The 23,581-nt window shown below is 41.2% G+C and overlaps 2 protein-coding genes across 2 annotated transcripts; both read left to right on the top strand.

Annotated features, from left to right (window-relative positions):
* Window positions 1–1,294: 1,294 nt before the first annotated feature.
* LOC139028646 (solute carrier family 15 member 1-like) lies at window positions 1,295–1,850 on the top strand. The gene is made up of 2 exons (XM_070446477.1): window positions 1,295–1,412; window positions 1,604–1,850. The coding sequence occupies exons 1-2, from the start codon at window positions 1,317–1,319 to the stop codon at window positions 1,823–1,825; spliced, it is 318 nt and encodes a 105-aa protein (XP_070302578.1). The 5' UTR covers window positions 1,295–1,316; the 3' UTR covers window positions 1,826–1,850.
* Window positions 1,851–4,186: 2,336 nt separating this feature from the next.
* On the top strand, window positions 4,187–22,707 carry LOC111975654 (serine/threonine-protein kinase 24). Its single transcript, XM_024004141.2, has 11 exons — window positions 4,187–4,689; window positions 12,109–12,339; window positions 14,828–14,884; window positions 15,359–15,467; window positions 15,579–15,736; window positions 16,415–16,600; window positions 16,751–16,896; window positions 17,104–17,236; window positions 17,559–17,627; window positions 19,498–19,637; window positions 19,808–22,707. The coding sequence occupies exons 1-11, from the start codon at window positions 4,648–4,650 to the stop codon at window positions 19,839–19,841; spliced, it is 1,305 nt and encodes a 434-aa protein (XP_023859909.1). The 5' UTR covers window positions 4,187–4,647; the 3' UTR covers window positions 19,842–22,707.
* The last annotated feature ends 874 nt before the right edge of the window (window positions 22,708–23,581 follow it).

Here is a 23,581-nt window from a genome sequence, read left to right as displayed (position 1 = left end):
TCCAAACTTGTAACTGATACTGTATACTTTTCATAATATTTTCCGTAATGTTATTAGCCTACCTCCTCTTTCTCGCTCTATCGTTACTTCATTCCTTCCTGGCTTTCAACAGTTAAATGAAATACGTTTCGATGTCCTTATCTTCATCATTCTAATGACATCCTTGAATAATATAGGACTAGAATTAGATGCAGAAGGCCTTCTCTTTTTGAAGATGGAATGGTTATGGGTCAGAAGGAATAACTGCTATAGCGTAGCGCCGTCGTGCGTTCGCTCTTCTTTCAAACTACCCTGTGAGTTATATTGTCTGCTGTATTTAACATTCAGCAAACAAGAGCTTGCCTCCCTCTTCGAATAGTCTATTGGTATAAGAAATGCAAAAAAAATAATAATGTCCAGCAAGCTGTTTTAGAGCACAGGTGTGTGCATATTGCACAAGAGACGGCTATAAATTAGAAGCTTATTATGCATAACCCATCATTAATTAGATAAATATAAGGTGAATAGTGAATTGAATGTACTACCTGAAAGTGGTAGGCTAGAACATCTATATATAGGCCTATATATCAATCCAGAACAGGATGATCTATTTTGGATGCAATTTGAATCATGGAGAGAAAGAGTTGATGGAGAGAAAGACTGTGAGAGAGTGCTCGTGCGTGCACTGATTTGAAAGCAACAATATTCAAGTGATAGGCTGTTTTAAAACTCTTTACAATAGAAAAATAAGGTGACCCCCTAAAGCCAGATGGAGATGGATAAATTTGACGGGCATTCGGTCTTTATATTACTGTAGCATAGACTATGCTGCAGCAAATGCAGACCTACCTGTCACAGGAATAAAAGTTACCATGATGAGATAGATGATAGGTCTACATGCATTGTGAACTGCGCTCCATACTGAGATGGGCTATCTGTCCCCACCATGAACATTGATGATTCATCATGCAGAGGCCGTAGAGAAGCCAGATTTAGACATCACATATAATTTAACAGTTCCATTTCACTCCATGCTGTTCATATAAATAATTTATCATAATTTACCGGTTTCTAGCAGTTATAATGAAAAAGGGACTGGTTTTGGGCAGTAAATCCCAGTAAATCTCAGCAACCGGTTTCCCTTGATTCAATTCTAGTCTACATGTAGTCATCTTTTAGGCCCTGTGCTGAACTTGAATAATTTTGATCTGCCCAACAACAGGGGAAAGTATAAAGTAATCTCTTGAATTTTCAGTTGTAAAATAATGGGTGGCTGTACTCCAATTTGCAGCCTAATTTACCAAGCTATATTTCTTTCTTCAAAGGCACCGAGCAACATGAAGGCAGTGCTACAAGCAGGCTGGCTGTTCACTGTAGCTATTGGCAACTTTATTGTCCTTATTGTGGCTGAGATTGCACAGATCGAAGAACAGGTACAGTGACACTACACTACACTCTCCTGATAACTCTCTCATAACACTCATAGCACTCCTGCAGCATGTGGTCCGTGTATGGGGCGAGCCAGCCCTGACTCTATGGGTGAAAGAGCTGAAGTATTCAGTGCCCATGAAGCATACCTCAAGGGCCAGATCTGTTCAAATCTTTGTGTTTTTTCCTCCTGCAGTGGGCAGAGTTTGTCCTCTTCGCCTCCCTCCTAGTGGCAGTGTGTGTCATCTTCTCCATCATGGCCTATTTCTATACCTACATGGACCCTGCAGAGATCGAGGCCCAGTTCAGGGACGAAGGTGGTAAGAAAGAATCAGACAAAGAGGAGCTTCAAATGCAGAAGAAAGATTCCGTAGCCCATCACAATCAAGATGATYCGGCCAAACAAACTAAAATGTAAACAGCTGAGCATTTCTCAATTCATCTCTGTCAATTTGCATAAGTGTGTGTGTGCGTGCGTGCGTGCGAGAGGGGATTAGAGAAAGCGAGAATTACATGAATTAGAGAAGATACACACATCAAATGCAAGCAGAAAGAAAAACATGGTCATAAAAAACAAACACATTAGTAATAAGGTCCTCATACAGCTTTCTGAATTGCCCTAGGCACCAAAACATTTTGAAGATTGTTCCACAAATAAGGTGCAAGAAAACTAAAATCTGATTGATCTAACTCAGTAGAGACCAAAGGAATTTCCAGAGTTAGCCATTCTATGTCAAGTCATTTTTTACCAGTTACATGCAGCCTGATCTAGGCCAATTGAGTTATTATCAGAGGAAAGCCTCTGAACTAGCAGTGAGTGGTCAACATATTGAAAGCCTTCTGACAGGTCAATGAAGAGGGCAGCACAATGTTGACTTTTATCCATATAGTTAACCACATCATTTATAACTAGAGATGCAGCAGAGATAGTGCTGTGACCTGGTCTAAAACCTGACTGATGTACATTTAGAATAGATTTAAAAGATTTAAAAAAAGATATTAGCTGAGAATTAATCAAGGATTCTAAGATTTTAGCTAGGCAAGAAAGGCAAGGGTCACCACCTTTGTGAAGGGGCAGTACATGGGCAGTCTTCCAAACYTTGGGGATAGGACGAGATATAATCATCAGGTAAAAAATATGGGTTATTTATTCAGCAATCAGGGGGCAGAAAAAATGGATCAAACATATCAGCCCCAGTGGATTTCTTTTACATCAATCTTTAACAAGGCATCTAGTACATCACAGAAAGTAAATTGTTGAATTGTTGAATACCAATGCTATTATATTGTAGTTTTGATATGCACAAAATAACTGCTCCAAGTATGGTGCAGAGAGGGAAAAGGACATTGGTACTATATTTAAGATACATTTAAAGTCCAGACTTTTTTAAGCTTTCAGCTGTGAAAGAAAATAACAAAACATTACAAACGGAACCATCTGTTATTTCTTAAAAGTCTAAGCCAATGGGGGTGGGGACCCTTTAGGTATACAATAAATATATATATTTTTAAAAATGAATAGTCTCCATTTTGATAGTCTCCCCTTTCGGACGCTACAGACGTTTTCGTGAGAAGACCGATTTTCGGGATGGGGTGGATTGAGACACATCCAATGCAAAAAACATATCTCTAGCTTAACCTGATGGATTTTGATGAGGATTGTTTTATTATGTTACTTACATTGACCCACAGGCAGTAGTGGAAAAAGTACCAAATTGTTATACTTGAGTAAAAGTAAAGATACCTAATGGAAAATTACTCAAGTAAAAGTGAAAATTACCCAGTAAAATACTACTTGAGTAAAAGTCTAAAAGTATTTGGTTTAAAATATACTTAAGTATCAAAAGTAAAAGTATAAATAATTTCAAAGTAGTACTTTAAAGTATTTTTACTTAAGTACTTTACACCACTGCCCACCGGTGCATCAATCGGCTCTAGGGGGTTATTAAAAATAACTGTAAAACATCCCAATGTCCCTAGATCAGGATTCATTTTGTACACTTGTATATGTTGCATTATTTTTATATCGAAGTTAGTGTGTATTAAAAAACAAWTTTTTTTCTTGATTTGATTAAATAACTGGAACAATTTTTTTCCTTGTCATTGCTTTAAAAAACATTTTTGTCATGGCTGTTATTTAAGGTCACTTACATTAATCTAATCTGTCTGGGGATAATAACACCCTGTCCTTGTGATTGGCCTTAGACTATAACAAAAATGTTGAAAGGAGGACTGGGTTTGCATAAGCCAGTAAATTATAACAGTGATATTTAGGGACATAATTAGACAATATTGACCTCCCCACCTGTTCAAGTTGGTACATTTCCATTTGTCCCATGTGTTGGACCAGTGTGCTTCCTCCCCGAAAGCTCCAATGTAACTACTTCCTAAATAGGGCTACTGGCTTCTGATATTTGAAGAAAAATATACACCCGACACACATGAAAACTAGATGTATAGCTAGATAAGGTGTATACATTTTACTGAAGGGATACAGGGCATACCTGATTGTCAGTAGTTACCACAGCCACAAAGTCAATAAATTTAAACAAACATTTGCTTTTTCTAGACATGAGGTTAGCAATGTGGTTAATGTTATGGTTATGTTTAAAATCAGATTTTAAGAAGATAAATGTTTAAATAGGCGTGGTTTAGCCATGACTATGACTTTGTGGATGTGGTAACTAGTGACAACCGTCATCCCTTCGTTCTATGACGTTATAGCACAGCTGTAGTTTTTCTGGAGTGTGATTGGTTCCCCTTATATGTGAATGACAGCAATCAAGATGGCGGACGGCAATAGAGAAAAGTGATGAGGACAGGACAACAAATGATACAACTAGCCTCAATTTAGACATTCAATATCTTATTACTATCCTCACTGTTCACCGGATATTTGCAGAAACGTTGCGAATTAATCAGACTTGTGTGGAAGGAGCGCATAACCTAGTTTGCGCTTATGTTAAAGATTTAGGTAGCTAGCTAGCCAGCTGCTAACGTTATCTGCGGAAGAAGAGGCACGTTGCAGCCAAAAAACAAGTACTGTTTTTGAGCTGATTGCGTGGTAGACTTTTGTAAATTCGGTCACCGATTATAATACCTATAACGCAAGGTAACGTTAGGTTGGCATAAACAGCGTTGCGTTCTCCGATTTGGGCTTGCTAGATAGATAAACTAGCTAATCGACTTCGCTATCTAGCTAGCGTCAACTGAGTGAGGATTTTTTTTTTTACTGACGACATGGCTCACTCCCCGGTTCAGAGTGGCATTCCAGGGATGCAGGTAAGTTATATCGCCGTCCTTTCAGCTCATCAAGTGGTCGGTCTCCTTAAATTTCTTTGCAATACTTTAAAAGTTTAGCATACTCCCTAGCTACTGTAACGTCGTTACTGACTCAAGGAATTCGACTTTATTATTGATATTGTCACACCCATTGATATTGTGTTAACTCGTTTTTTTTTTTACAAGTTAGTCCACTATGGCAAGACATAAGGTATTGGCCCACTGATGAGGCCGATCTATTTAGTCATGAATGTTGAGCAGAGATGTGGCTATATTTGCCCCATGTGTTGCAGCATGTCTCTGGCAGTGCTGCTGTAAGTCCTTCAGAATCCAAGAGTAGAAGACTTAAATATCCCTTTAATACTAAGACATTTTTRCGACAATTTTACCAAACCGCTAACGCCATTTCTTTATATCTGAAAGGTATTACCGATATCAAATTAAAAACTTTTATTTCTGCCAAACCACCAAGTAATTATTTCAGTGAAGTTCTACCTGCAGGCTTTAGTATTCCCGAGCTGACAAGTTAAACAGCTGTCGTTCTGCCCCTGTCCCTAGGCCGTCATTGAAAATAAGAATTTGTTCTTAACTGACTTGCCTAGTTAAATAACGGTAAAGTAAGAAACGTAGCCGCAATGCTGAGGCTGCATTTGGCATACACTAAACTCTTAAACTATTGGTTGCTAGGCAGCGCCTCGTTACCATCCTTCTGGCAGTTCTAAACTTTGTCACTTTGTCAGCATGTCACTTCGCCCATCGCTTTGCATAGCCCACCACTAAGCAGTGGTGTAAAAATACTTTAAAGTTCTACTTAAGTCGTTTTTTTGTGATATCTGGACTTTACTATTTCAATTTGACAACTTTTACTTCACTACATTCCTAAATAACATGTACTTTTTACACCATACATTTTCCCTGACAAACAAAAGTACTTGTTACATTTTGAATACTCAGCAGGACAGGAAAATGGTTTAATTCACACACTTATCAAGAGCATCCCTGGTCATCCCTATTGCCTCTGATCTGGCATACTCACTAAACACAAATGCTTTGTTTGTAAATTATGTCACTGTTGGAGTGCTATCCGTGAATAAATAAAAACAAGGAAATGGTGCCATCTACTTAATATAAAGAATTTGAAATTATTTTTACTTTTGATACTTAAGTATATTTTAAACCAAATATGTTTATACTTATGTAGTATTTTACTGGGTGACTTTTACATTAATAGAAAATGACTCAAGTATCTTTACTTTTAATCAAGTTTGACAATTGGGTACTTTTCCCACCACTGCTACTACACGTGCACTGTTTTCTTAACTACAACTGGATGGCTCCATAAAGAATTACTGTGGGAAAAATAAAACTGAATAAAGAAAACATTGGGGAAAAAGTAGGCTAGTTCAATTAATATAAGGCATGTATCAAATTGTTTCTTACTGAAACTCCCAAACTCATCCAATCCTTGTAATACATTTGAAGCAATATGCTATATACCCGTGTGTGGTCAGTTAGATGATAATTTCAGAACTGTTTTGATTGGGACAGCTCCATCGCACTGCTTAAGACAAGCGTGGGGACTCATCTTGATAAATCAATCCATGTCAGATTGTTTTCAATTAATCTCCGTTTGGATATTGGTTAGGCTCAAATTCAAATCAAATGTCACATCCACTACAGCCCCTTACTGTGAAATGCTTACTTACAATCCCTTAACCAACAATGCAGTTTTAATAAAAATAAGAGTTAATAAAAATATTTACTAAATAAACTGAAGTAAAAAATAAAAGAGCAACAATAAAATAACAATAAGGAGGCAATATACAGGGGTGGCAGGTAGCCTAGTGGTTGGAGCGTTGGGCCAGTAACCGAAAGGTTGCTGGATCGAATCCCCCGAGCTGACAAGGTAAAAATCTGTCGTTCTTCCCCTGAACAAGGCAGTTAACCCACTGTTCCTAGGCCGTCATTGTAAATACGAATATGTTCTTAACTGACTTGCGTAGTTAAATAAAAAAAATACAGGGGGTGCCGGTACCGAGTCAATGTGCGGGGGTACAGGTTAGTCGAGGTAATATGTAGGTAGGGGTAAAATGACTATGCATAGATAATAAACAGCGAGTAGCAGCAGTGTAAAAGTGTCCAGGTAGCCATTTGATTAGCTGTTAAGCAGTCTTATGGCTTGGTGGTAGAAGCCTTTTGGACCTAGACGTGGCACTCCGGTACCGCTTGCAGTGCGGGTGCAGAGAAAACAGTCTATGACTAGGGTGGCTGGGGTATATGGCAATTTTTTAGGGCCTTCCTCTGACACGCCTGGTATAGAGGTCCTGGGTGGCAGGAAGCTTGGCCCCAGTGATGTACTGGGCCGTAGGCCCTACCCTCTGTAGCGCCTTGCAGTCGGAGGCAGAGCAATTGCCATACCAGGCGGTGATGAAACCAGTCAGGATGCTCTCGATGGTGCAGCTGTAGAAGTTTTTGAGGATCTGAGGACCTATGCCAAATCTTTTCAGTCTCCTGAGGGGGAATAGGTGTTGTCGTGCCCTCTTCACAACTGTCTTGGCGTGTTTGGACCATGATAGTTTGTTGATGTGGACACCAAGGAACTTGAAGCGCTCAACCTGCACCACTACAGCCCCGTCGATGACAATGCGGGTGTGCTCTGCCCTCCTTTTCCTGTAGTCCACTATCATCTCCTTTTTCTTGATCACGTTGAGGGAGAGGTTGTTTTCCTGGCACCACATTTCCAGGTCTCTGAGCTCCTCCCTATAGGCTGTCTCATCGTTGTTGGTGATCAGGCCTACCGCTGTTGTTATCGGCAAACTTGAAGGTGTTGGACTCGTGCCTGGCCATGCAGTAATGAGTGAACAGGGAGTACAGGAGGGGACTGAGCACGTACCCCCCCCATGGGCCCCCCATGTGTTGAGGATCAGCGTGGCGGATGTGGTGTTACCGATCCTTACCATCAGGAAGTGCAGGATCCAGTTGCAGAGGGAGGGGTTTAGTCCCAGGGTCATTAGCTTAGGGATGAGCTTTGTGGGCACTATGGTGTTTTTCACTAAATGTAATCCATAGAAGGGTCCTTCTAGAGGAAGGATTGTTGACTTTTATATTTTACATTTGTATCTTAACTTTAAAACTAACAGAAATCCCACTGGAACTTTGCTATGCCCCTAGAGTATATTAGTAGTATTATGTTCAACAATATATTGACAAATTTGACAAATCAAAAATCGTATTTTCCATATTCATGTTTATATTTTGTTGCGATGCACGATATATAGGTGTGCCTATCGGAATCGTCCGATATTAGCTAAAAATGCCAGGATCGGTCCGATGTCAAGTTTAATGCCGACGACATCGGTTTTGCACAAAGCTGACGTGCATACCTATATAACGTAGGTAGATGACGTCATGACGCCACGAAAAATACAGTGCTACACAGAACAAAAGCAGAAAAATACTAAGTGCACTTCCATCAACTGAACAAGTTCAAGTCGAGCAGTCATTTGAAAGAGTAAGAACATTTCAGCGAGACAACTCAAAGGCGAAATCCATTAATGCCAGACTAATGGAATTCATTGCCCTTGACAATCAACCGTTCTGTCGTGGAGGATGATGTCTTTTGCCGACTGGTCGAGCACCAGTACACACTACCAAGTAGGCGCTAGTTTTCAGATGTTGCCCTACCGGAGGTACACAGTATTGTTGAAACGCACATCCGTGAGCTACTTGCTATGGGTGTCACTGCTATTAGCTTCACGACTGACATTTGGACCAGCGATGTCAGCCCCATATATGTTTGTTCTCATACCGCTGCCGCCATTTCAATGGCATTTAAGAACATGTTTGAAACTTGGAAACATGAACACACTCCTAGCTCCATTCGAACAACTGACTTGAGAAATAAGCTAATCAGCTGCGTCTGCGGCAGACGTGATACCATCTGTCATGGCATTGAAACGCCTGCTCAAAAAAACGTACAAAAGTACTCAAGGCTGTAAACAAGCGATTCGGTGGCATTCTCTCTGAGCCTCTTTACTGTGTCGCCACCATGCTCGATGCTGGATACAAAGACCGCTACTTCGATGCAGACAAGAAACAGGGTTTACGTGAAATGTTACACACACAGCTGGACCAGATGGAAACGGACACAGTGACAATGCGCACAGAGGGAGAGGCCACGGACAGACAGAGCTGAAACTTCACTGCTTGACATGTATGATGAAATCCTGGTTGAGAATGAAATGACTGATCAAATGAACAACGAAACAGCACAGCAAGTAAGTGAAAGAAATAGATTTTGATTGTTTTACTGGTAATGGGGACATGCGTAAATGCCAACTACTCTTTGTGGTGTGTGTAACCTTTATTTAACTAGGCAAGTAAGTTAAGAACAAATTATTATTTACAATGACGGCCTACCCCCGCCAAACCCGGACGACGCTGGCCAATTGTGCGCCGCCCTATGGGACTATCAATCACGTCCGGATGTGATACAGCCTGGATTCAAACCAGGGACTGCAATAACGCCTCTTGCACTGAGATGCAGTTCCTTAGACCGCTGCGTCCGTGTGTGTTTTTGCTAACTATTTAACTGTACTAGAATGCTTAAAATCCAGCTAAAATGTTTAATATCGGATATCTGTAATGGGTGTTTTTGGCAAGGAAAATATCGGAATCCGCCAAAAATGGCATATCGGTGCATCCCTAATTTTCCAATCTTCATAAATTAATATAAGCAAATTATTAAAATGTAAATACTACTCATTACAGAGCAAGTGGTAAAGCTTGTTTTTGCTTTGTAGCACTTACAGATGAAACAACATGGTATCTTAAAGGAGGCCTGGGTAAGGCCATAAGGTCACACATGCTCCAACGTCAATTAATTATTTCTCCATTATGCTTTAATGTCAAATATACAAATGTCAACAATCCTCCAAAGGATCTTCTGTTGATTACGTTTTGTGAAATTCCCCAATATCATGGTTTTGTTCTAGTTTCGTGAGGAATCACCCACACGTTATTGAGGTGTCTGCCATTTTATGAGGCAGTGGAAATTAAGTCTTTACTTTTTAACAAGAACTGCAAGGACATGACTTATCTCGTAAACTAGGTCACTTGGTCTTTCCCCATTCAGACAATGGACATATGACTGACATTCTCATGGGGCACCGTGGCATAGCTTTGAGTAGGGCTGTGACAGTCATGCAATTTTGGATGACAGTTATTGGTCAGCCAAATGACCATGGTCACTGTTACAATTTTTTTTTTTAAATGTAACTTTACATTTTGAGGCACATTTTCTCTTCGCCGCCGCTCCTGACTTCATGTGCTGCTGCTGCAGGAGGGAGGGCAAACACTCGTTTGCTTGTCTCAGCAAGGACCAAAAGTTTCATCATGTTGTAAAGGGTCCAGGTAACTGCGGAAAAGGGCTCAATTGCGCAAATGCCCGGCTGTCCAGTCGTCAGTCAGCTGTTCGTTTCACCCACTTTTTTAAGTTTCATGACGGACTTCGTCCATAATTGTCGGTTACACGATTATACGCTAATTGTGCCAGCCCTAGCCTTGAGCTGCATGAATAGAGCCATGTTTCACCTCCATACTGTCCTCTCCTGAATAGTGGCAACCTGGTTCATGCTGTGTCCAGCATGGGCTTGGAGAGCAGGTCCAGAGAGGGCGATATGTCATTTGGTTATGGGGTTGGGGGGGAGCCGATGAGCTTCAGCCCTCAGGGTGCGGACTGACTGCAGTGGACCACACAATCGGGTGGTGTAGCTGGTAGAGGATCAAACGCATGCTTTTAGAGGGAGGTTTCGGGTAGCTTTAGCAGTCGTGATAAACCTGCTGACTGTGGGAACAGCACAGTGTTTTTCCAGCATGTGGAATCTGTAGTAACAGTGCCCAGTGTTGTTTTTCCCCATTGTGACCACCAAAGTCAGACTCAACAGGATGATTTTCACCTGGATGACCACTCTGCTGTTGGGCTTTTATTTGCCTTGCTTCATTTTTCTTCACCCCCGCCCCTTTCAGTCTCTTGACTTAAGGCTCTCTTGGAAACTCAAGTTAATGACTCCTCTCTTTCCCTTCTTTGTGGCAGATTTACAACATTCTCTAGGGGATTGCTTGAGAGCAATGGCTGCACAGGCATTGCTTATCTGGTAAATTAAACAATAATTCTGGTGCAAGCAAATCAAGTCAATCTCCAGAATGTCCCTTAATGGGTATCAAAATGTTATTAGTGTGGAGGAATATGAAATCTTTATGCCTCTATTGAAATTAATTGGACATTTTTTAAAGCGGTATTTAGATTTAGATTTAGATTTTTAAAGCGGTATTGTGACTGGAAAATGTTCCTTCACACTATTTTTGTCATGCAAGTTATTTTATGCTGCAACAAAAATGCTTCTGCTTCAGGCAGTTAATCGTTGCACTGCAGGAAGTATAAAGATGTTATTGGTTCCTGCTTTTGGGACTGCAAAGCTGTGACTCCCCCAGGTTAATTTGTATTACAGCATTTCATGATCGGCCTAATGAAGCATGAAGAACTGAACGCAGGCTACGCAGCCCTAATACATTTACATTCTAGTCATTTATTAGCAGAGTACGTTGTGCAAAGCCTATATAGCTATTATGTGCCCTTGCGTTCACGCGCTACAGGTTCGTAAATGCAACTCATAGCTTTAGAGTCTTGAATGAAATCATTATCTTGAAGAGCGAGGCACCTTTGCAACCCGCTAGTGCTGGACAGGCACGCTTTGCATTGAATAGTCAGCCTGGGTAATATTTGGTAACAATTTATTTTAGCCACCCCTGTCATAAGGCCTAGTAACACAGCAGATCATAAATAGACATGACCACACTAGGCTAATTGAAATGTACCACGGCGTGCTCCTCTGCATTGTCAATGTTTCTAAGTTTTGTTTCACGTCTACAGCCTGCGTCTTGCCATTTGCTCTAAAAGGCCTAGCTGGTTTGAAATGCACCATACACATTTTGTTGACCTTTTTAACCCAGATATGAAACCTTTTTTTTTTTTTTTTTTGGTAGGGCTGAGAATTGCCAGGGACCTCACGATACAATGTTATCATGATACATAGGTGCCGATGTGATATGTATTGCGAGACGAGGGACAAGAAAGAGGGATCCATGAGAAAACAAGTTTTGATCAGTCATGGAAATAAGTGCTGAAAACAATTTGGCTCCCTATTATTTTTTTAAAATGTTGGTGAAGGTAGAAAAATAATATTGCAATATTGTCAAAAGGATACTTTTAGGCCTATGATCTAAACCCAAACAGGCTACAACCATAAACTAAAAACCTATGCTAAATCTCTTGATTGCATGGTCCTTATTTACCTGTAYTTGAAAATGCCTGCTCTGCTTTTTTTACTCCAACCCACTTTGTTTCTCTCCTTCCCTCAGAACTTTAAAGCTGATCCGGAGGAGCTGTTCACCAAGCTGGAGAGGATAGGGAAAGGCTCTTTTGGAGAGGTGTTCAAAGGCATTGACAATCGGACTCAGAAAGTAGTGGCCATTAAGATAATTGACCTTGAGGAGGCAGAGGATGAAATCGAAGACATTCAACAGGAAATAACAGTCCTTAGCCAGTGTGACAGTCCCTTCGTTACCAAGTATTATGGATCATATCTGAAGGTAAGTTGACTAAACCAAATGTAATCTCAGAATGCTGTGAGAAAGGATTTAGGCTAGATGGTCAATCGTCCTTATTTTAATTTTTTTATGTTCTTTTTCTACACACATTTGAGATGCTGTGCTCTATTTGTGTTACAGATTTGGTGTAGATTTAAGTATAGTTGTCAGTGGTGGGATGTGTAACAATTGCAGACAACTGTATGTGGGTCAATAAATCATTCATACGGGCAATGGGACAAGGCTCCCATGAATTGTGCCTGAGCATTAGGCCTATGGCATGGATTGGCACTGGTGCTGGCGAACAGAACACACAGGCATACATCACACTTCCCTTCACATTGGCCTATATTACCTTCAATGTATGTCATGCAAAGACAGGAACACTATGAAAAACCAAGAGACATTGAGCATCCTGTGTTGACTTGATTGTGAGAGATTGCATCATTTCCTGGCCTCGGTTGCTGTCAACCATAAGTTTGAAGTGAATGTGGAGTAGACAGAGTACTAGTAGACTTACATGTGATGGGGTTTAAGTGGCTCACAGAGCATGTTGTGTGTTAGTGGTTTACTTAAGGCCAGTGGGGAGAGTGCCAGTGGGCTGTCGGGTCCAGTTGTGCTGATGGATGGATGAAGAGGGAGGGAGGCTAGCGTTGCGTGCATGACTAACAGTGGGGCAGGCAGCAGGTGCTACTCCAGCCCTCGGCGCGCTGGATCATACGGCTCAGACCCCAACATCTGCTCAGAGAGAGAGAGAGAGAGAGAGCCGCCTGACAGCCTTCCAGCTCTGCTCTGGAGAAGCCAGGCAGCTAGCAACAGCCGGGCTCATTCTGCCCATACCCTGTTCAGTCAGACAATTAGTGCTACAGGCTATCAGGCCTTCCAAGGGCGTCTATGCATACTGATCTTATGCAGTCTCTGAAAAGGTAGGCCAATCATGTCGAACAGGGGTGTCAAACATACGGTCTGTCCCGTGAGGGGATCCAGTCTAGCTCGAGGGTGGTTTTGAGTTGTGGAAATGACAATGGACCTACGTTTCTTTACTGTGTCCAGCTCGCTAATAATCGCCACATTTTGACGACTAGGAAGTATAACCACACGGCCTACATTACCTGTCTATAATATAACCACACGGCCTACATTACCTGTCTATAAGGGGGAAATCACTTCCGCAGCATGCACAGCCATTTAGAAACAAAAATGGCCACTCGGTCAGAATGCCCTTAATGACATAGAAGTTATATTATAAATAAACCATATTGCAACCTGTCAGAGGTTTCAATTTGGTTCATTTTATATATTATTCAGATATTTCCCCCCTGACTTCCAACCTTTTGGTATAGAAGTTTTCTGCAGAGTTGGTCATATTTGTGCTGGATCATTGCTCTTCCTTATGGGCCGTATGAGTGCATGGGCTACTTCCTAATCTCTCGGGTATTGTTAGCTGTGAGGGCTTCGGTTTGGGTCAGTGCATGACTGTATATCTAGTATTGTGTAAGGATCAGCCACCAGCATCTAAAACATGCACTCTTCCACACTGCTACTAGTGAGAAGACACTTCTCAAGACCCCAGGCGACGTGCTCTGTCTGATGGAGGCTATTGAGTGTGTGTAACTCTCATGTCTGCTCTCACCGTAGGCTTGCTCCCTCCCTAAGACGACGGGGTTCTTCTACCATGTGATTGGCTCAGTGCAGGGCCCATTACTTCATCTACTGTTTGATTTGGTTATGGTTTACATATGAAATGCTCTGTCTGCTCCCATACTGAGGATACTTTCTGGTGAGTTAGTATGTCAAGCTGCTGCTGATGCACTCTCAAAACAGGCTGCATCTCAGACTGAAGAGGTTCCTGCCAGGGAGACTGTCTGATTTATGGATCATAAAGTCTGAATGGTCTTGTGTTTTGACGTTTTGGCCTACACACTGGACTGGTATATCTAGAACCTCCGTTAGTATTTCTTTGACCTAATGCTAGCCTCCCTTTTAGAAATGGTGTATAATGCTATCAAGTCTGCTATAATAACGTGTAGGCCTAAACTGTCCTATAGGACGCCAGGCTTTAGGCCACTACACCTAATGAAAGCAAAGGGGCTTCAGCAGTACTTCCTCCTCCAAAGCACATTGTTAATGTGCTGCTTTATTGAACTGCACTTGGTCCAGGCATCACTAGGCTGTTATGGCTTCATACCTTAAATGACATAATTGTCCGTTATCTAATATGATCCCTGATGCGGCCAGATGTGCTGTGATTGGCTCCCCTAGACTCACTGGGGGAAGGGATGGCTGAAGTGCTTAGCGTAAGCTGCCTTTTAATATGTATGAAAATGGTTGAATTTTTATGAAAGTGAAGGGAGGAGATTAGCGCTGTCTTGATTTTGAGATTTAATTTCCCCTTCCACTCTATTCCAGTATGATGCTAAATTATAACTGTACAGGTTGATCTGTTTTAATGGAGACTCTGCGTGATTTCTAAAATCATTCTCATTTTCAGGATGCAAAATTATGGATTATTATGGAATATTTAGGAGGAGGATCAGCTCTGGATTTGGTAAGTTTCCCTAAGATTGAGGTGATGTAGGCCTACATAATCCAAAGGCTATAATTAAGCAATCAGGCATGAGGAGGTGTGGTATATAGCCAATATATCACAGCTAACTGCTGTTCTTAGGCACAACGCATCGCGGAGTTCCTGGATACAACCATTAGCAGTGGTTAATTAGCCATAAACCACAAACCCCCGATGTGCCTTATTGCTATTATAAACTGGTTACCAATGTAATTTAAAGCGGTAAAAATAAATGTTTTGTCATACCTTATTGCTATTATAAACTGGTTACCAATGTAATTTAAAGCGGTAAAAATAAATGTTTTGTCTCAGTCTCATTCCACGGTTGACAGCCAATCAGCATTCAGGGCTGGAACCACCCAGTTTATAATCACATTTCAGTCACGGTGCATGCAAGTAGCCTAACCAAATATTGGTTCAGGAAGACCCTCGACACAAGCCTTCTTTCTGTTTCAGTTGGAGCCGGGTGCCTTGGACGAAACCCAGATAGCCACAATTGTCAGAGAGATCCTGAAGGGGCTTGAGTACCTGCACTCTGAAAAGAAAATCCACCGAGATATTAAAGGTACTGTTCAGAACACTTTAGCAACCCTTTAGCAACATTACATCTTAACATAGTATTGTCTAAGTTTAGATGTCTGGACAACTGTCTTATTTAACTGTGTTTTCCCCCCAGCCGCCAACGTGCTGCTGTCGGAGCAAGGAGATGTGAAGCTGGCAGACTTTGGAGTGGCGGGGCAGTTAACGGACACTCAGATAAAGAGGAACACGTTCGTGGGCACTCCGTTCTGGATGGCACCTGAAGTCATAAAACAGTCTGCGTACGACTCAAAGGTCCGAAATACCACAAGCTCTCTTTCAGGTTCCAGGTTAAGATGAAACGGCAGTTCATAGGTTCATCCACGTGTTATAATGGGTCATAGGTAACGTTATGGAAATGTCAACACAGTTTTGAATACTAACTCTGTTTTCCATAATTGTCTAATGAAGATGTTTTTTTCCCCTAGTACTGAAATGTGCTGTGTAGAGGCATAGCAGGGGTAGCTTCAGCTCTGTGACCTGCTTTGATCACACTGGAAGTCCGTGRACAGCGCTGCACACAGATGGAAATATCACCAGACACATTAGGAAAGGCCACAACCATGCGGATAACCAGAAACACCACACTGTCTCATCCTGGGTTGACTGTAGTTCCTTAAATGGACTATTACAGCCTCCGTTGATATAGGCCTACTAAATTGGGCCTTTCTAGTGGGTGTGAATGTTGTTACTAGCTAGAGTGTTAATGTGTGACTATAAAATGCCACCCTCCATCTTTTGAGTACAAATCTCTAGTCACGTCTCAAGAAGTGTTATTTATCACTTTCATCCAGTGAATCATGCCAGCTGTATATCAGTTGCATCACCAAACCGGCCCTGTTGGTATTTTCCTATGACGTTTTTGAAGTGTGTAGTGGGAGTGTGACGAATTTGTACTCAAAACGTTCTCCCTTTTTTATTGTTGTGTCTCAGGCGGATATCTGGTCGCTAGGCATAACGGCCATAGAGCTAGCCAAAGGAGAGCCGCCCCACTCAGAGCTCCACCCTATGAAGGTCTTATTCCTCATCCCAAAGAACAACCCGCCCACGCTGGAAGGAAACTACTGCAAACCCCTCAAAGAATTCATTGAAGCCTGTTTGAACAAAGAGCCCAGCTTTGTAAGTGGTGTTTGGGGAGAAATTGAGCTCAAATTGCCATTCTGATAATGGTCTTCTTTCTAGAAAGTCGACCCTCTGTACGTTATGCAAAGATGCTAATGTTGAGAACATCCAATATTTACACTTGCTTGACGCTCTGCGCCTCCTTAGAGGCCAACTGCCAAAGAGCTGCTGAAACACAAGCTGATCGTCCGGCACGCCAAGAAGACATCCTACCTTTCAGAGCTGGTGGACAAGTACAAGAGGTGGAAAGCAGAGCAGTCTCGGGAGGAATCCAGCGACGATGAGTCGGACTCGTAAGTCATTCTCATTTGGTCCCTTCGTCTGTCCTCTAGTGTTGTTCAGCAGATCGTGGTCACTCTTTTCTCTGCAATTCACACAGAAGGGCTGGTTTACCAGATTGTGTTTTGGAACAGTTCACTGATATGCTCTTTTTAAAGGTGCATGCTTCAGACGGCGTCTCCATGTGAGGTTGTCTAAAGGTTGTTGCCTTGTCTTGTCAGGGAGCAGGATGGCCAGGCGTCTGGAGGGAACGACTCTGGGAACGATGACTGGATCTTCAACACCATCAGGGAGAAGGACCCCAAGAAGTTCCAGAACGGAGCCGCCCAGCCTGATGAGCTGGAGAGGAACAAGGTAAGATGGAACCTGGTTGAAATGGCAATATAACAAGTCATATGAAAGGGGTTTCAAGAGAAAAATGCTACTTAGTTTTGGAGTTTGATTCACATGGTTATTCTCACCTAAAATGCTGATTTTAAGCATAGTGTATATTCATACCTCAAGCTTTCTCGTTTCAGTTTTTTTATATACATGTTCAAACTACAGTAGTTCAGGAAGTGGTTTCTGGGCGTTTTCAATCTCATGTGGTGTCTCTGACCTTATTCTTCTGCTTTTTTTATTTAGCTCTTTCTCTGAGCCGTTGTTGTAAAATGAGTGATTATACTTCCTTTTTCAGGTGCAAGAAAGTCCAAAGAGGCCTTTGTCACAGAGCTTGTCCACTATAATTTCCCCTTTGTTTTCTGAGGTAAGAATATATTTATGCAAATGTAGGGTATCTTCTGACCCCTTGTGGTGATCCCTTTTCTATTTTTATTATTTCACTGAAAGGTATGAGAGAATCTGTCAAGTTAAATTATTCAGTGTCAAACTGTTCTGAGATCTGTGTTGAAGCTATTGAGGCTTCAGCTGCACACCATGCATAGAGCCCCACCGTGGAGGTGTCATAATATCCATAAAACCTAGCGGTCAAACGAGGAAATAGTTCCAATCGTTTCTCTACCATTTTTCCCATATGAGATTTTAGAAACACTTAACATAAGGGCTGTGTTTCGTGTAGGCGTACCCTGGCGTGACGTTTTGATAACCATGTAAATCTCTCTTGGACAAGGTGACGTTTATCAATATATTGGGCTCTGTTTACTCTGATTTGGAAATGCTAATTACCATCGAAGTAGACTTATTGCAAAACTACAAATCCTTGCAAGCTCCTGCACGTCATCTCAACCTGAAACCTTCGCTGATAGTTATTGTGTCAATTTAAAACTTGCACAAGACAGTTCACAGAATTGTTAATTTTTAAAGAAATGTTGCCAATTTATTCATTACTACATTTAGCTAACATAAGATAGTTAATCCAGAGATTCTTACCTTTGCCTCGATTCTGCAGTCTGTCCACATAATCATGACATTTGTAGTTCTTTATGATAGCCACATTAGCAGCTAATTAGCTTTTCATTTTTGGGGCTTAAATACATGTGAATACATATATTGTGAATACATATATTGATAAGTCAGCTTGTCCTAGAGAGATTTACATGGCTATAAAAACGTCACGCCAGGATAAGCCTACACGTAAAACAGCATTTATTTGAAGTGCCGTAGTCCCTTATGGTGGAAATACAATTGGAACAATTTCCCTGTTTGACCGCTAGGTTTTATGGGTATTATGACTTTTATACTGTGGTACTCTATTAGGATGATCCAGTAAACCATGTGTCAAACTCATTCCACAGAGGGCCAAGTGTCTTACATGCTGACCAGACTGGAGGTCGCGTGCGCGAGTGTCGCAAAATAAATTTTGAAACCCATGTTATTCAATTATTGCACCCACACTGCTTGCGCGCACCAACGAGCGTCTGCGACACCAAGGGCTAAAATAMATGTCGTTCCTATTTCTGACGCAGATCGCGCTGCAAGTCCTGCCTCTCCCATCTCCTCATTGGTTTATAGAAGCAGGTACCACGTACCATCTCCTCATTGGTTATACCCACGTGGGTGATAGAAAGACGAAAACTGTTTTGCTGGTAGTCGTGGTAATACAATGAAAGTTTAGATGCGATCACCATATAATTTAAACGATGAAAAAGCCTGGAAGGAGGAGAGATGACTAGAAACGATTCGGTTGGCCGTTTTATATGTGGATTAATTGTCGGAGTAGAGATCCTTGTCCATTTCAGGTAAAATAACAACTCAATGTTTATATCCCAGGACAAATTAGCTAGCAACAGCAAGCTAGCTAAATAGGACAAATTAACGTTAGCTAGCAAGTGCAAGCTAACTAGCTAAAATACCATACATGTTTAATGCTTTTCGACCTGTCCCCAAATGAATGTCATTGGTTCAGAGTTTGTTTTGATATTTTAACCTACGTGTCGTGATCGCGTTTGGTGTGGGGGGGCAAAATAAATTTATGCACGATAGCGCACGATGGCGATTTGGGCAAGGTGTTAGGGTTTTCGCTCCTCACTTGATTGAAGGTGACTAATTAGTAAAGAACTCGCCTCAGCTGCTTGTCTAGGTGTTAATTGAAAGAAYAAAAKAAACCCACAGACACTAGGCCCTACATGGAATGAGTTTGACAACCCTGCAGTAAACGGTCTCTCCTTCCCTTGCAGTTAAAAGAGAAGCAGGTTGAGGCGACCAATGGCAAGCCAGAGGCTGTAGATGAGTTGAGGGAGGCCATTTTCCTGGCAGAAGAGTCATATCCTGGCATCTCTGACTCCCTGGTGTCTGAACTAGTGCAGAGACTACAGAGGTAATGGCAATACCATCATTGCCTCCATGATTTGATTTAGGTTATAGCTTCAAGTTTTTCTGCTCATACATTTTCATTTTATTCCAACATTAGGGTGCAGACCTGTTGTTTCTCACACCTCCATTCCAAGCTACGTCTTCCCGTTTTTAATTCCTCCTTTGCTTCTGCAGGTTCTCTCTACCCGGGGCCGCCTCCTCTCAGTAAGACCTGCTGTGTCCAGCAACCATCCACCTCCCACCCATAGCAGCAGTCAGTCCATGGCCTCTGACATCAACAGCCAAGATGAAGTCTCCCAGGAAGTTCTCATCACTCATTCGCCTAAAGCAAAACCTCGACCCACTTTATCTCTACTTGTCCACGCCAACATATTGTCACATTGGGGACAGTCAGTGGCTAGTTGATAATCTGCCACCTTCACTTCCACCTGCTGTAAGACATCTTAGTCTCATTAACTCCAACATGAGTGCAGTTTATTTTAGGGGGGGGGGGATTTCATTCACAATTCTTCTAAAAGAACCATTGATTTAAAAAAGTTGGTGTGGCTTATTCTGAAATGTCTATCTGCAGCCTTTGGGGGAGTATGTAACTTTCTTTAGTTTGCGTGGTTGTGTGCGAGTCGGTGTGTGCGAGCGCATGTGAGCATCTCCCTTGATATCCTGTGAAATGTGTGGTGGAGATTTGAAGCATTCGTTTTGAAAACTCAGGTGTCCTGCTTTAAGTGGATGTGGTTCTCTGGGAGATGGAGAGAGCTCTGTTGGGTGGCTGTACAAACTTGTATATAGGCACATTTTTACAGATATTGAGAAATAATGGCGTGTACGCAAAGGAATCACTGTGTACAAATGGCCAAATGCTTCTGTAGATATATTCTGTTAGAAAAGGTAAATATTTAAAGAGACATAAATGGCCATAACTGAGATTGCCTTGCCTTTATTACTTGTTCTTTTGTATTTCAATCTTTGATTCCCTCTGGTTTTAATACATTTTTCAAGGACACTCATCATTTCAATGGCTGCCCCCTGTCCTGTTTTTATGTTGATTGACACTTTGGGTACCTATGTTACTTAAATGCTCTTTGACCTTTTGAATTCACACTATGTTATGGCTGTCATTGCAATGCGGTGGAGACCATAGAAACAAAACCTTTCTAGCTGGATCACATCTAATCCTCTCCAGTCTACACACTGGATGCTATGTTCCCAGCTCCATCTTCATGAGGCCACATGGTTTTATGACGATGGTTGTTGGATTGTTCCTCTGTCCGTCACGTGTTAGATGAGCGCTTTAGTTTAGTTATATGGAAGGTTCACCTGCCCTCTCCTTTTAACATAGCAGTAACTTCAACTACTTAATCCTCAACAGACAAGTCTTCCTGGGAGCTGCAATTGATTCCCTCAGTGTACCAACCGCTTGAATTGCACTTGGAAAATAAATGCCTTTTTATTGTAGACAAAGTAGCCATAAGACAGTAGCATGATAATTATTGTATAGGTATGTGTCATGCTACATAAGGACTGTCCACCTGAAGCAGCACAGCTTTGAGAACAGAAGAACCGATATGATCTCCTGTAAATTGGATTTACACACACAGGGTTTAGTTTAAACGGATTGCAGAAGTGCGTTTAGTATATTCATACTAGTTGACGTCGCTGCTCATAGATCTAAAAAGTTGCAGAAAGCCAGCAGCCATTAGGAAACATACTGCACTTCCCTGCTGCTACAGACTCCGTGTAGTTTGAAATGAATGTGCATGGAAAAATAGCTCCTGTGAATTGAACCGCACAGTATGTGTTGTAGCATACTACAGGACTCTGAACATGATGTACTGGACCTTGAGTGTTAAAAGCCTTAGCATCTTTGGCGAGAGGAGTGCAGAGTCACAGCTTTAAAAAGATTTGAGCCAAGTGTTTTTTTTGGGGTCGATTTTGGCCTTTTTGTAATTGGTAGAAATCCTGCAGCTATCAAGACATGTATGCAGCAGTGTTTCAAATAAACAAATCGTGGCAAGGCGTTCAACTTTTAATCCCATTCTATCGCAGCATGGCCAAATTAACGATTGACCTACGTGTGCTTTAAAAAAATAAAATAAAAAATTGAATAGTTTTAGTTGCATATTTTAAATGGGGTCAGATCCTATAAAGCACACCAATTCAGAAGTATGTACAGTGGGTCTCCTATGGGATTTCAACAGCTACTGGGAACCTTTATATTAGTGTTCAGACCAATTTTAGCTGTCCACTTTCCCTCTGAGTTTTGGCGTTTGGGGTTGGAATTATCTTGCTTTATTAGTCCAAATTTAACTTGCAATCACATCCATCTAAGTAGTAAGTAGCCTATTATAAAAATTATTTAATGTAACCCCCCTTCACGATCAAATTTTTCCTCTGACATGTCTCTTGCTAGTAGGATTTGTAGGAATGGACTAGACAGCATGTCGTTAATAAAGGAGGTACATCATGCATTTTCATTTTGGACTATAAAAAATATTCCCACATGAACATATTCCAAATAGTTGCCATTTACCCCATTTTTATTCTATTGAACTGTTTGCCAACATTTGACTGGACCCCTGAATCTATTTCCATTTCCCCCCTTTTGTCACATGTATGTACACACACCTTTTTTGTTGTAATTTGCACCTTGTGGAGACTGTCCAGTTTGATTATCTGTTGCACTTTGTAAGCGTTTCTTCAGAATTCAAGAAAAGAAATGGTACTTGAGGCCGGTTCTTTTTTCCGTTGTCATTTGTTAAATGATTACTACTGTACCTTTTTGAGTATGGCAATAAAGCAGAGGTCATCAGGTCACAATTCTCAGCGCAGGTATATTCTATGGAACAAGAATATTTTTCTAACTAAAGAGCAGTATTATAGTATAGAATAAAACCAATATTGTCCTGTTATTAATGATAGTTATCACAAAGTTCACATTTCATTTTCTGTAACATTGCTGACCGTTTATAGTCCTGTTTATAATCCTTGCTTATGTCACTCAAACACCAAGGTATTGGACTCTTTATAAGCTTTCAAGTGATTAAGAAAAATAAAAATCTAATGCAAATATAAATGGATGTCTTTGTGTGGAGCAATATTGCTTTCTTAGCACCGGATAACTACAATAGGACACAGGTTACTATGGTACATTCCGTTCTCTTCTAATTTCATTAGTTCCTTGGTCTGTAGAACATCACCACACAGGTGTGTAAATGCGTAGGACAAAAGGCCCTGAAGTTTGATGACTAATCTAAGGCAGCGAGACATATCTGAATTGTCCATCTAGAAATAAAAACACTGCACAACCCCTGTCAGCGAATACCTCACAGCAAGTTTTATTTATACATCCAAAAACAGATCAAATTATCACACTATATACAGATATTACATACAGTGTTTATACACATATTACATCATTTGTACACAAGAAAAATATACATAAAAATGTAAACCTTTGTATACAAAAAAATACCTTAGACAAATTAAACAAGGACCAATAAAAGGTGACTAGATTATTATTAGCTCATCCTATCATGTTTAAAAACAGTAATACAGTACATTCAATGAGTATAGGAATTTGTCAGCCATCTCTCAGATTTCAAGCGCCTACAGAGCCCCGTGGAGTTTGATCTATATCGTTGGTGGGGAGTCTAGCTGTGCAATGTCTCTAATCTCATGCTTTGTGAATACAGCAGTATCGCCTTGCTTGCGCAAATTTAAGACCACTTTCCAGCCCACCTAATTCCTAGGGGCTATACATCTAGGAACAACAATGGGGTGGTCAAGCAAAAGAAACAAACTTGAGTCTGCTCTGGTAATGTGTCTCTTTGGAACTGGGAGAAAGAACTAGGCCTTCAGTTGGAATTGGGACCTGCTCAGGTCTTAAAAATGTGTGTGTGCAGTTGACAGCTGTTAGTAATCCGTATCCTGACAAAATGCAAGATGCCTACT

The sequence above is a fragment of the Salvelinus sp. IW2-2015 genome, linkage group LG2 (genome assembly GCF_002910315.2).
Source record: "Salvelinus sp. IW2-2015 linkage group LG2, ASM291031v2, whole genome shotgun sequence".
Taxonomy (NCBI): domain Eukaryota; kingdom Metazoa; phylum Chordata; class Actinopteri; order Salmoniformes; family Salmonidae; genus Salvelinus; species Salvelinus sp. IW2-2015.
Note: the sequence above shows the minus strand (reverse complement) of the source record. Positions and strands in the feature narration are given on the sequence as shown.

What these genes read in the sequence shown, in the direction of transcription:
- LOC111975654 (XM_024004141.2), top strand. Translation starts at nt 4,648, where the DNA reads ATGGCTCACTCCCCGGTTCAGAGTGGCATTCCAGGGATGCAG. An exon ending in AATCCACCGAGATATTAAAG is followed by an intron (nt 15,468 to 15,578) that starts GTACTGTTCAGA and finishes TTTTCCCCCCAG; the next exon opens with CCGCCAACGTGCTGCTGTCG. An exon ending in CTAGTGCAGAGACTACAGAG is followed by an intron (nt 19,638 to 19,807) that starts GTAATGGCAATA and finishes TTGCTTCTGCAG; the next exon opens with GTTCTCTCTACCCGGGGCCG.